This window comes from Caloenas nicobarica, chromosome Z (assembly GCF_036013445.1).
Source record: "Caloenas nicobarica isolate bCalNic1 chromosome Z, bCalNic1.hap1, whole genome shotgun sequence".
NCBI classification, from domain to species: Eukaryota; Metazoa; Chordata; class Aves; order Columbiformes; family Columbidae; genus Caloenas; species Caloenas nicobarica.
In genome coordinates, this window is record NC_088284.1 from 46,795,497 (window position 1) to 46,809,889 (window position 14,393).

The 14,393-nt window shown below is 38.1% G+C and overlaps 1 protein-coding gene across 2 annotated transcripts in view; it reads left to right on the plus strand.

Moving 5' to 3' along the window:
* The window catches only part of MEGF10 (multiple EGF like domains 10), a 106,140-nt gene that overhangs the window by 58,192 nt on the left and 33,555 nt on the right, over window positions 1–14,393 (plus strand). For both annotated transcript variants that reach the window (XM_065656035.1, XM_065656036.1), the window contains 5 exons: window positions 1,387–1,523; window positions 4,875–5,087; window positions 10,954–11,128; window positions 11,967–12,087; window positions 13,925–14,088. In XM_065656035.1, the coding sequence (XP_065512107.1) occupies window positions 1,387–1,523; window positions 4,875–5,087; window positions 10,954–11,128; window positions 11,967–12,087; window positions 13,925–14,088 (810 nt within the window). The remainder of the gene's footprint in view (window positions 1–1,386; window positions 1,524–4,874; window positions 5,088–10,953; window positions 11,129–11,966; window positions 12,088–13,924; window positions 14,089–14,393) is intronic.

Sequence of the window (14,393 nt, forward strand, 5' to 3'; positions counted from 1 at the left end):
GACATTAACTTTAGACTTTTTATCCATTTATCAGTGGGTAGGGAGAGAAGAATTGACCTTGGAGCTGCAAGTAGCTTCCCCTGCTACCAGACTGCCAACTCTGAGTTGGCAAATAATGGATTTGTAAGGTGATCAAAAGTCTGGAAGGTGTTCAAAGCCCAAATAATTTCTCTAAATACATTTGGAGATTATATTTATCAATAGTTTTCTTAAAATAATATTTTCTATTAAAATGTCCATTTTGGGTGAAAATCCACATTTACTGAACTTTTAATTAACTCATGATAATGGAGCTATTATATTGAGATAACCTGTGGCAGAGGTCAGTTTTTTGCCAACTAGAGAACATTGCCATAAATTATCATCTCTGTTTGTGTGTTTGAACAGCACCACTCGCCTAACAACTTGGATTATGGCCAGTTTTACTTTTTATTCCACTTCATGTTGGAAGAATGAAATTATTGGTCATACAATACAAGCATCTGCATAAATTCTTGACTCCCTTTATCTGCCAAAATACAGCTAATGAAAAATGAGATAGAACGTGAAGCAGTGATGGGAACTTTATTATAATGTGTGTCTTAACTAATAAATTACTGTTTAGCCTTTTGAATAATTTTCCATTCCAAGTAGTTACGTCAGCATAACTCTTTGCTATTTTCAGTTCTGTGAAACACATTTTTGTCAGTATAACCTTTTTGGCTTTTCCTGTAGCCAGGTATAAATTCTGCAGTATCTTATATTAGCTGAAATACCTTCATGTTTATTTTTTTTTCCTGATGAAATGCCTGTAAATATGTTTTTCTTGAAATGGCTTCTTAAAAGTCTTAAGATCTAATGCTCTCATCACTACACATGTGTAATTAAGGATTTAAATAGCAGTGCAGAAATTCAAATCCCGTTGAAGGGAAGTAGACATCCTACCTAAGCTTTTAAGATGCTGCTTTCAGGGAAATTGCAGACAGCTTTTCCTTTCATCAGAAAAAAACAACGTATCATAAAGTAGTATAACTGGGGAATTACAGCAGTTACTGATTTCTACACCACTACTTACTGGAGGGCATTTCCAGATACCTTGATATATACTACTCTTGATAAATAAATTGGGAAGAGCTTGATATCAAGTAGTCTTCAGTGTCTAAGTGTTTTCACTGTTGCTTAGAGATGGTGTTTTTCATTAACTTTGGCTTCCAAAATGGAAATCCTAGAAGGTTATTCCTCCAGTGCTGAAACATACCGCATTTTTAAAGCCCAGCGTTTCCAAGGTCAGCACTAAACATGTGACACGAGATCTCCTTGATCAACCTTCATTACAAGCTTTTCTTCCTTGTTCATTCAAGCTGTAATACCAAATGTAATATTAAGATTCTTTTTCTGCACATGCAGGGCATGGTCTGTGGTCAGCCTTGTCCTGAGGGTCGTTACGGGAAAAATTGTTCCCAGGAGTGCCAGTGCCACAACGGAGGGACTTGTGACTCAGCAATAGGTCAATGCCACTGCAGCCCAGGTTACACAGGGGAACGGTAAGGAAAACTTATTTTTGCCAGACTGCTGAAGCTGCACAGGGTGGGCTACGACACAGAAAGTTGAGAATCTGGTAGGAAGAAGAATGAAAACGTCTGTGATATGATCAAAAGACTGTTATTAAATGTTTGCCGTATCAGTTAGCTGAGGAGTCAAAAGTTAAAAGTGCCTATGTGATTATCGTTCTGTGAGGAACCGCTTGGCTTCGGCGTTTTCCTGCTGTGGTGTGTGCTCTGGCAGCGTCTTGTGGGTCTTCACTTGAGTGGCTTGCAGAATGACGCAGTTTGGGGTATGGTGAAGCGGTGAGGAGGGAAGCTCTTGGTTTTGTGCAGATGTTTGGCAGTCACAGTAGCAAGGGAGGCTCATTCGGTTCCTTTTCAAAATGAGGAAGCTGGAGAGTTGTCTTCTAAAGTATTCCATTCAAATGAAGACATGAAACTTCTTTATTTTCTGACCTGACTGTTGAAAATCATCTTTGGTAGGCTGGAAAGATAATATAGCAAGACATCATTTTTGAAGGCCGTGGAAAGTGATGAAAGAAGTATTTTCCTGCATGTCTTTTTAACAGCACACAACTCATTTGCTGAAGTCAGCAGCAGCTTAATCACTGGGGTCAGTCCAGGGGATCTCTGCCAACAATAGTAGGTATTATAACCATATGCACTTCCCACACGAGTGTTCACAGGACATGAGGAGGGCTGTGCCAGACGTAAAGAAAAAAAAAGGAAAAGAAATATTTAGTCCAGAACCATTTGGATGCCAAAATTAAGTTTGTGTCTGTGAAGAAGCAGTGCAAAAGGTGGTAGATGCATTTAAAGAAACACAGAGAAGTCAGCAGGGAAATCAAAGGAATATCTAGATGAGAGAGAGTCTATGCACTGCACAACACTAATGTTTCTAAATGCAATTAATATTTTGTCTTGGAATTTAAATTTGATTTTAATCTGAAATGCCTTGCAGGCTGCAGCATTTTGGTCACTTTTGCAAGTCTGAGCTCCCTCTTTTCCTGCAAAACAGGCTGTATTTGCAATTATTTTGTTTTTCATGGTACTCCACAGGCAGGAATGGGTCAGAAGTAAGATTGTAGAGCTGGTTCTTATTTCATGTCGATGCACTAGCAAGGAGGGGAGTTGTTACAAGAAATGTGTGGGCATTGTCCAAGCTGGCATGAACATAGCAGCAGCAAAAGGGATGTTTTTTAAAAGTGCTAAGCTATTCTCCACTCTGTGTGTAACTTCAACAGTATTTATCTGAGATTTCGGTGTGATGGTGACTCCTGGAATTTGGTCATACAGCAAGAAAAACAGGCCTCCTGGAGCATGTAGCAGCTTCTCAGTGAGCTGAATTAACACAAGGGAATCTAGTTTAAACTACGTTTATGATTGTTCTGCCTAATACTTTTTGATTAATACCTGTCCTCACCACAAAGTGGAAAAGGGTCTTTCAGAAGCTGATGAAAATGCAATGAAACAGCCAAAAAAAATTTTGCAAATTTAAATTTTGTCTAATTTGGTTGGGATTCCTGATTGTCATTTGGAGAAAATTCATTCTCAGCTTTATTTGTATAACTTCATTAGGAAACATTTAAACAGGATTATTAGCTCTATTGTTATGCTACACCTCTGAAGGAAAGGGGATTTTATTGCTGGCTTCAGTCAGCAATACCTTGAAACTTCTGGATAATAGTATCAGATTGAGACAAATACTGCAGAAGTGCCTTGTATCATGTGTCTCTGAAATTCTTCTGTAATAAACTACCAATCATACAAAAAATACAAAAAAAAATCCAAGTATATAAGAAAAATGGAAAGAGACCACCAAGAAAATTCTTTTATAGGACTGTGGAAATGAGCAGGTTATAAGCTGATAAAACCATTAATAATGTGCTGTATTATCAAGTAATATTTTTGTACAATCTGTAACTTGGTGAAACTTACAGGTACCCAAATTGCGGAGATGTTATGTGCCTTATATTACCTGTTGAGTTCACAGCACACCTCAGGACTTCAGTGTCATCATGTTCTGGCCCTAAAGCTTTGGGATTTAGCTGTTTGGTCTTTTTGTCTATGTCAATGTAATGCAGAATTTGTAGGATGGCTTATATTGGAAAATGAGGATTTTCCTTGACACATAAGTATGAAATGCTGTCATCCTTGAATCTGAGGCATGAACCTTTTGACATGAGAGGTCTGCTCTCATACATAAAATCAAACATTTTTAGTGCACTTAGTGCTGGAGTCTTTAGTAAAGCTGTAGTAGTACTGACATTCTGAATTTTAACAATTCAGTTATAAAACACAGAGAAGTTAAAGCTGAAAACATCAAACTCCTTTTGTATCTCTCAAATACATTGCCAAGTGAAATTGCTATCTGGAAACTCATTAGTAAATGAGTTGCAAGTTTTACAAGCAGGATACTGAAAATTGACTATTAGTAGTCAGGCCAGACAGCTAAACATACAGTCTGATCTTTAGGTTAAATTAATGCATTTCATATGTAAAACTTTAAGGAAATAAGCTTAAAGTAGCTGAGTTCTAAAAGCTCTGTGTATGAGAGAGGAAAATTTTGGTGAAGTGCCTTTATTAGGATATATTTTCCTTAAGGAGTAACAAAAATCCTTGGTACTCTCCCATATGGGTTAAACTCAACTGTTTACTTAATTTTCAGTTTCATCCATTACAAAAGTCAAAAGAAAAGAAGGGGTGTGGGTTCCTGAATATTTTTCCATCTCATCCTAAGAATTTTTGAAAGGAAAAATCAGCAACAGCAACAAAGGTTTAGAATGAAGTTATGAAAAGAAAGGTATTTTGGAAACATCATATGTTTGGAAACACAGTTAGAAAACATTCTTTTCAGCGGCTGCCGAGTGTGATTGCGAGGGAGATTCCTGGCCTGAGTGTCTGCAGGGGTGCAGGTGTCTGCCGCCTCTTCATATTATTCCTAAGTGGATAATCTAGATGGCTTTAAAAAATTACAGATGCATGGCTTTTGAAACAAAATACTTGAAAAATTATTCCTTCATATTTCAGGTCTGATTTAAGAGGGTTTGGTTTTGTTCCGATTCCTGAAAGCAAAGTGCAATTGTCTGTGTATGCATGTTGTCTCCTTTGTTGGAGAGAAGCGAGACGTTTTCCAAAGGAGTTTGCAGAGCCAATGTTTTTAAGCCTGTCTAGCTGGGCAGCAAAAGAAACCAGAGAGACAGCCACTTTTAAATGTGAAGTTACATAAATTCCTGCTCTACTTAAGAGGCATTTTAGGCCCATGTGAGAGATTCCTCATAAACCTTATTTCCCTTAAATCTCCAAAAGCCATCGTTTATGAAGAATAATTTTTATTTGTTTTTCTCACAGATGCCAAGATGAGTGTCCAGTGGGGACTTATGGAGTGCAGTGTGCTGAGACCTGCAAGTGTATGAATGGTGGGAAATGTTACCATATTAGTGGTGCCTGTCTCTGTGAACCAGGATACACCGGAGAGCACTGTGAAACAAGGCTTTGCCCTGAGGGAATTTATGGTCTCAAGTGCGATAAAAAGTGCCCCTGCCACATGCCCAATACCTGGAGGTAGGCTTTACACCCTTTATCCTGTTTTCTTTTCCTACATAGAACACAGAAATCTGAATATACTCTGAAAATAAATATTTCCTAATTTTTCTAGTATTTTCGTGCAAACTGAAGCAGCTAAAGACTTCTAAGAATATTTGGTATTCTCTAACCATTTAAGAAAGACAATATAACCACAAAAGAGCTTCTGAATTTTATTGCTTGCAGCTATAATTGATCTTAATACACTGTATTTGGTCTCTGACCCATGAAATAAATGTTAAGCCAAGGTGTGACATTTGTCTGTATTTACCCCATGAATAAATCATTATATTGTTCACTGTATAAAGTCAGTATACATCATACATCCCTTGCATATTCTGGTGTATTGTAGATGAGAAATAACTGAGTTGAAATCAATGGTTGTGTAGTCTTACGAGTTGGGCATGAGAGAAGAATCCATTTCTCTCTCTCTCTCTGAAAGCACGTACAAGAATTGGTGCAGAGGACTGTTTTAATACAAAATTTCCAAAGCCTTACCAATTGTAAATCTAGGTTTTAAAAATAGTTGGGGTTTTTTTTTATCTCCCTAGAAAGGAGGTAAGATCTGATCCCCGGAAATTGAATTTAAATAGTTTTCCAGTTGGCTTACCTTTTACCATCCCTCCTTATTCAGGCAGTAATGAGTCCTATTTTGTGAGTTTTTTGTTTTCAGTGTTTCAGCATATTGTTATGAAAATCTGAAAACTAGCTATGTGGAGAAAAACTTTGAGCTGTGTGGGAGGAATGTCAGATGTCAGCTGAGGCAAGCCAACATATTTATAGAACAATTCTGGACAGCTTTCTCTTGCTACAGAACACAGTTCTTCTCATGAAATACTTTGGCCATTGTGCATTCACTTACACATTCACTTACACTTAATTGTGTTACTAATCATAGTACCCTAGATAAGGTTTGTGAACATAATCTAAGTTTTTGCTGTTGAAAACAGCTGTGAAAGAAATTTGCAGAAACTATTGACTGTCGCATAGAATGCTGCTGTATGTTCTATGTGAGATGCACTTTTCCTCATAGACAAAGTGAAAGACTTCAGTCAGAATTAAGCAGTGATGTTAAAGCACTTGAGCACATACATCTAAATAACTATTACGTTAGGCCTCTCTGAAAAATTACTTTGTGGATTGTCTGAGTTGTTCAACATACCTTTCATTGACAAACTATGTGACAGCAAACTGAATTATTTTCTGTTTCCATTCATATGCTTTTACAGTTGTATGCTTGCATTTCTGTTTATCCCATTTGCTTGAAATGTCTTTTGAAGAAATGCAGAGTTTTTGACATAAAATCATGCAATTCCTTCTTTGGGCAAGGCATTCAAGAATAAGTGGCACCATAATGCTGACCTATCTAGCTCTCAAATTCTGCTAGTAGACTAAATACTATTGTATTATGAATTATGGTTATCTGTTTTCCTGAAAGTTTGTCTGCAGGCTGTTGTAGCAGCCTTGTTTGACAGGAATGCATTACACTGTATAGTATTTCTGATATTACAGGGATTACTTCTGATTCATGTTCAACACAGCTGTTCCTTCATTTATACTGCTGGAAGACAGCTTGTGGTCAAATCAGATCACAAATGTTCACATGTAAACAGCAGCATATGGCTGGTCTTTTTTTTCCCCTCTGTATGAGAAACTGAAAGGAACTTAACAGCCCTGTAGATGCGGATGGATATTTGCAAGGGCATAATGATCTGTGAGGAAAACAAAGATTTTCATGACTTCACAAGTGAGTTTTTCTTATATAGGTTCCTTCCCCTGGGTTAGGAGGTGATTAAGACCAGCAAATAACAGAAATCAAAGGGTAGTAATGGTATAGAAGACAAAGGTCTCTGCAGACACTACGCTTTTGAGAAGCCAGTTGTGTCTGGCTGTCTTCATCTCTCACTAAATATCAGTCAACCAGGAGATAACATTTTAAGCACATCAGGGAATATTGTCATCGATCACTTTCCTACCTCAAGTACTATTTGGGCTGGCTGTAGCCAAAGGATCTTTTTTATAGCACTAGCCCATTTAGCAGCAATGTGAGAACTGATAATCCCAGGGCAAAAAAAGGGCATACAATTCCTTCTTCAAATACACTTTGTGTGTCTGTAGGTCTAGGATTCTGTTAGGACTTTTAGGGGCCTTGGTATCGTAAAAGCTTTTTTCAGATGATGTGACCACTGGTTTAGATACCCTCAAAGAGGAGCTGCGGGTAGGCCTAGAGCCCTACATTATAACTTGTGTTCTTAGTATTCATAGATACAGAAATGAACTAAAGGTTGGTTAAAAAAAGACTTAGCACCAAAAAATATTGCTGTAAAACGTGTACATGAGTTGCAGTACACAAGTATTTGTCTAGCCATTTTCTTCAAATTCTTAAAGGTATAAAAAACATCATGATACTCCATAGTTAAAAAATGTATATGTATTTCTATTACTCTTTTATGACTGAGGAATTTGTATCAAAACACCTTTGGCAATAATTCATAACTTGCGCTTTGGGCAGGCTAAGCTACAGGGATTTCGATGCTGCTGTTGGTTGATGGCAGCTCCTGGGGATAAAAGGCAGGCCTATGCTTGTTCTTAGTTGTATCAGCAGCATTTACTAAATGCTTCGTAAAGGGTTAGATATAGATATACTTGAGAGATTATTTCTTTTTGAGGGGTCCAGAGGACAGCTGCAGGTAACAACACTCTTGTGCCAAGAGTTATTTTCAAAAATGGTTCTTCTCTATTGCATCCTTTGATATATATGAAAGAATTTGAGCTACAGTATAAATCAGACACAGACCTCTGTTCTCTGTGACTAGGTGACACTATTGATTTTTCCTTTTTTACTCAATAGGCAAGAAAAAAAAACATAGGGAGTGAGCACTACCAGGCTGAGATTAAGGTCACATAAAACATGAAAACCTTCCTCAGTGGGATACAACAGCAGTGCTGTGAGCTGGTCTGAGCAGCCCCATGTCTTCCTCCCACTTCCATCCACAGTTTGTGGGGCTTACAGAAATTTGTCATTCTGAAGATCCAGTTTGCAGGAATGAGCAAAACAGACCTTGATCTGCCTTTGTTCACGTTGTCACTTTGTTTTGTACAGGAATGTTTTTCTAGCCTAGGCTGAGTTTTGTCATGCCTTTATTCAAATGACACCAGATGATCATTCAGAAAATGTAAAAAGGACAGACTGTAGCTGCATATTTATCTAGAAGGCTTACAAAGGATATCTGTTACACCTGTCTTACAGCATATGCACTGGTTTAAGGTTGATCTCCAAGCTGAATTTGAGATGTCCCTGTTTTGTTGTTGTAGTGTGATGGGATTTTTTTGGTTTGTTTTGGTTTTCTTTTTCTTTTTTTTTCTTGTAAGCTCTTACTGTTGATTTTCCACCACCGTTTCACACCTGTAGGTAAGAACAGCTGGGGGCATTCTGTATCACCATCTAATTTGATATAGTTTGGTCTGGAATTAGGGTTTATTCATTACATGGGCTTTAATGGGGTTTCTTTTGTCTCATGCTTTTTCTGAGATACATACATATGTTATGTGGAATTTTATGATGTGATACATGCTTAGTTCATATAGTCTGTGTGTATTTTTAAAGTCAAGATGAGGGCATCTTGCAGTTTTTAATTTTTCTACTGGACTTTTATGAAAATCATTAAGTTCATCTAAGTCCTTCAAATATTTATCAACTACCCATGAGTATTTTTTTATCTCTGTACAGAGTAGGGTTGCATTTCCAGAAAGTGTGAACAAAAGACCAGGAATAAAAGCAGATGTACTGGCAGTATCTCTCAACATCTCTTTATTTCTCTATCTTAATATATACATCTTATTGCCAATTAAGCTAACTGCATGAGAACCCATCAAAAAGCTTCAGAAGTACTCCAGCTTCCTGCATCTAATTACAAATTACAGAATACTAATTTTGGTGTCAATCAATATATATGCAAGTATGTCTTAGTAACACTCACTGGGGGGCACAGAATATCAATGCCTCTGCTTCCTAACCAATGCTTGCTCATGTGTGTGCTGTTCTCCTGTCCCGAAAAGAAAAAAAAAACCCAACAAACAAGGCTGGGATTTATGTCTTAAAATGACAGTACTACTAATTTCATGTTTTAAAAATATTTTAATTCGTATCCTAAAGGCTATTCAGTTGTGGACTGAAAGATCTTTTCATATTCCCTGGCTTGTCTTCTTCCACTGGTAAGAAACATGGGAATTGGATCCAGAATGCCACTGAGTGCCTACTGGAAGCTAGGAATAGAGGGCAAATCTGATCATCTTGCATCATTTGTTTTCGTAACTTTGCATATATTTGATATCAGAATAGTTCCATTTCAACTTATTTCATGGCAGGTATACTTATAACTGAACAGATAACCAGGACTGTTGACTATGAACACCATAAGTTTTGAACCATTTTTGCATATTTTATTTAGTTGAAAAGACCTTTCCTCTCACTTCATGGAAACCAGCTTAATACTGTCAAAGAGTCTTTAAGTCCCCTGAATTCTTACGATGTCACATCATACGCAATAATATATAGAGAGCAGAACGCATAGTGACATTCCAAACAGTATAATTCACACTTTTCTTGATCAGCAGTATGTTGTCAGTTGGTTGTATTATATTTGGCAATGGGAATCTATAGTTTGACAAGAGTAGTCCTTGAGTCCAAGAGCAGTTGCAACTAATATTGTATTCCCTTGTTATGTTGCAACTTTTTCAAATGATATTGTTGTTACTTATGTTATAGCACCTAAAAGTGCAGTAGGTATTTTTTCAAACTTTCAAATGGTCAGAAAAATATGCAAATACACCCTGCACAAGGAGTCAGCAAGTCTTGCAAAATCAGGCTCTTGTCATGGGTCATTTAATGCGTCTAGGCAAAGTCACTTTTTTTTTCCAGCACACTTAAAGGAACTTCAATCAGTGGCAGACAAATATCTTTAAACAGTCTTCCCATTGTAAATATATTGGATTTGGATATTAAGACTTTCCTTTGGTGAGAATTAAGTGAAGTGCTTTGTCTGCCAGAGTGCTACAGAGTACCCCATTGTGTCCACTTTTCCAGCACATATATCTCTGCACAGCTGATGAAGTCCATTTGTTATCAGGCAACAGCTGTCTGACTGGCCCTTCAATGAAACTGCTGTTCCAGGTAGGGACAGCTGGTCTGCCACCAGGTATGGCCAACACAGGGAGTATACTCTCCAAAAGGTCGCTGCTCTGATGGTATATCTAACTTCTGCCCAACACAAATGATTTTGTATCATTCGCAGAAAGATGCTAGTTGTCCTCTTTTCAACCAATGATTTAAAGAAAAGAGCTACTCATTGGGTGCTGTTTTATTATTTTGTGTTGGATGCCACGCTATTTTACTGAAGCATCGTATTTCTCAAACAGTATGCTTGGGCAGAGTTATGAAAATGATCCCATTATACGTGGAGTGGACACCTAACAATACATATTGTGGAATTTAATAGTTTCATCACGTTGATATTTGTAACCATGGATATATATTTTATGGTAAAAACTGCGTTTCAGATAGGTTTCTTTTCAGCTAGCTATAGAAAAACCATACCTCTGCTTTTCTATCTGTGTCCTCCCAAAATGTCTATATGTTGTATGTTGTTACATTTTTAATCTTAATTGGCATACATTTATATACACCCTTTGCTTTGTGGTTTGGTGAGTAAAACCATATCTATGCATAGCATGCAAGATCCTTTTTGCAACCTATCTATAACAGCATTTTGTTCTCTGGAAAAAAAAATAATATTGGTGACACGTTTAGTCCTGCATTATTTATCCTTTCATACCCTCCTGGCAGCTGTCACCCTATGTCTGGGGAATGCTCCTGCAAGCCCGGCTGGTCTGGGCTCTACTGCAATGAGACGTGTTCCCCAGGATTCTATGGCGAGTCATGTCAGCAGATCTGCAGCTGCCAAAATGGTGCTGACTGCGATAGTGTGACTGGAAAATGCACCTGTGCCCCTGGATTTAAGGTAAATAAATCTCACTTTCACAGTCCATTTTTGACTCTGCTTTCTTTGTTAAGTGCCAAATTCTTCAAGATGCCAGAATGTCCTTTCTCCACCACAGTAAAAGAGTTAAGGATATTTAGGTACCACTGGGTGTGTTATAAGATAAGACTCTGAAAAGGCAAAGTTTGTGATTGGTTCTTAGTACTGAAATGAAGCCATTTTAAGAAAGAAAAGTTAGTTGCTTTATGAGACATTGATAAGAATGAGGGTGTAAGGTGTAAATTATGTGTAAATAAAGGGAGGAATGCTAGGTGTCAGTCATTATCTTGTTTCACCAACTCCTCACACTCTATCCAGAGAAACTCTAGACAAAGACAATTGTTTTTACAGTTCAGGACAGATTATTCTATGGCTTTTACACATTTGCTGTTACCTGTGCATTGGATCCTAGTATAACATAGAAAACATTTTAAAGTATGACTGTTCTTTTAAGAATAATAACTGTGAAAACTTCAGCCAAAATAATTCTTTAAAATATTTTACATATCCGCATTATTTTCCACTGAGCTGCTGTCTTACTGTGTTTAGGTTTCATATGGGGCTTCTTTGTTACTGAAAATACTGTCCATTGCTCTAACAAAGTTCTGTTAGCTATGTGACCTGAGCTCTCACAGCAACTAATGGAAAACCACTGCTTACTGTGGGAATGAAAAGCATGAAGGATTCTCCCTTAAATTCAGGATAACTTAGTGACAGCCTAGGACACTCATGGGCTGTATATCTTCTGGCTTTTGTAGCCCCTGAGTCGTCTAGGTCATTTAGTAGTTGTATTGTCTGAACCTATTTTTGTGTAATTCAGGGGGTGACTTGTGGTACTCCTTGTCTTCCGGGGACGTATGGAGTAAACTGTTCATCTGTGTGCAACTGCAAAAATGAAGCCATCTGTTCACCAGTGGATGGTTCTTGTGCCTGCAAAGCAGGTAAGTGTCTCTTCAGAATTATTTTTCTTTTTCTGTAATCACAAAATGAAATGGGTTTTTGAAGTAGAGAAGGAGAAACAAACTTGATAAAAAGCAGACCACCTCAAAAGCCATATCGCTAGATACTTCATGCTTCTGCTGCTCAGTGAGGCAAAAATTAGGAAGACATCTACTCAGAGAAGAGTGCATGTACCTTGCGTTCATGTTTATTCAACTCAGTTGTCAGTGGGCTGGATGCTGTGGCTGGGTAAATTACTAGTGTTTACCCTGAGATGGGCCACCACTTGTCTCTTGTGGCAGTGCTGTGGTCTGCTAGACCATCGTATGCCATTTATCTGATGTTGGCTTTCCCAGCCATGTAGCCCCGTTTCCCCTCAGCCTGGGTGAGCGCCACCTCTGGCTGCCTCCCTCGCCCCTTTTAGCATCACAGAGGCACTGACTTCCTCCTGCCAGTTTAGCTCTGATGTTGATATCTACTGGCATTTTTATCTATTCAAATACTCCTTTCCTCAGCAGTTACCTGACAAAACCCCCATCTAAAAATGTTTCCCTGAAAATACACAAAAGGTTGAGTGTGGGGGAGAAGTGTTAGAGTTACCTAGACAAATAGCCACTAAATTTGTCAGGGACTGATACAATTAAATCAGTTGTGTAGCAAATCTGGAGTTTCCAGCTCCTACTCTTGCCAGAAATAGTGGAGCTGATTTAACTCTCTTAAAGTAGCCAAGTAGCTACTGCTAAGTAGCTAGTTTGTGAGGAGAAAAACTATTCCTTGAGCCATACATAATCCTATCTTCTTGTGCATCATGCAGTTTTAGTCATACTAAATGAAAAAAGACACCAAATGGTGAAATTAAAACCTTCATTTTTTTATAAATCCTGGAAAGACATTTGATAGAAAGTGTCTCAGTTTTCCAGCTAGTATAGTGTAATATTGTTCCTGAAGTGACCCCTAAATTCGAAGCTATCAATCCAGGCCATAAGGCAGCTTCATTTCAATGCGTGTGTTTTGCATAGTCTATTGATTAGATTCAGTGCAGAACTATTTTCCCTTTGCTTACTGTAAACAAGGTACAAAATTAGAAACTTGGCTTGTGTCATTGCTGATGATAATGTATGACTGGCTCACGCCATTTCTCTTGTATCCAATGGATGATCACATTTTAAAAAATCTATTCACATCTCTGTCTATCCAGTGTGCAGTCTGTGAACCATTAATATCAGGCATAATCAGTGGTGAATGCTGCATTTTAGGACCATTTTCTATTACATTCTTACTTGTATTTGAAGAGAAGTACAGAAATAATCTAAAAGGTCTTTTATGTCTCCTTGGAGAAATCCAACTTGTACACTACTCCTGTGTTTTCTCTTTTTTTGTGTCTAAGATTTCTGTTAAAACCATATTGCAAAACGGTCTGTGTTGAACACTAGTGAAAGAATCCTTAAAGCAGCAGCTTAAGTCTAAGGAAAATAGTCTCTGTCTTTTGGTTTTTTTTCTTTTCCAGGCTGCGCCTTAAAACTTGCAGTATAGTTTAACGCTGAGAAATTTCAAGGTGTCTCTGTTTTTGTTTCGGATCTCCCATCAATTACTTTTGTATGTTGGCACCCGTCTGCAAATGTATGCTGTGCACAGATGTTACAAGGTGCCCTTGAGCACAAATTGTTCAAACCTGGACAAGTCCTCAGCTGAAACTGCTGATGCTCGCCTGTAGTTAATGTTACCCCGGTATTGCACAGCTCTGAGAGATGCCACACAGTAGGTGGAAGGCAACATGTCCTCAGAGAGGAATGGGAGAAAACCTGATTAATTTGTCACTTTAATTCTTATTTGTTGCAGGTTGGCATGGTGTTGATTGCTCAATAAATTGTCCCAGCGGTACCTGGGGACTTGGCTGTAACCTAACTTGCCAGTGTCTTAATGGAGGGGCTTGCAATGCTCTGGATGGAACCTGTACCTGTGCCCCAGGCTGGAGAGGAGAAAAATGCGAACTCCCTTGCCAGGTAGCTTAATAATTTCACTGAATTTTGCACTGTAGGATAATACTGGGCAGGGGTATTCTCCTTGTCATTCTTCTGACTTCATGGATAAAAGTCCCTAAGGAGCACTGCACCTGGTAACCCATATACAACTGGGTTAAAGATCAGGGACATACACCAGCATTTCTGAAAGAACTCTGCCGTGCCGCACATCCAAGCACACAAAAAATTACTACACAAAATGAAGATGCACCAATGAACACTTTTTCTGCTTTCACACTTTGAAGCTGGATCTCAAACTTTTCACAATTCCTTTAGAATTTTTCCCT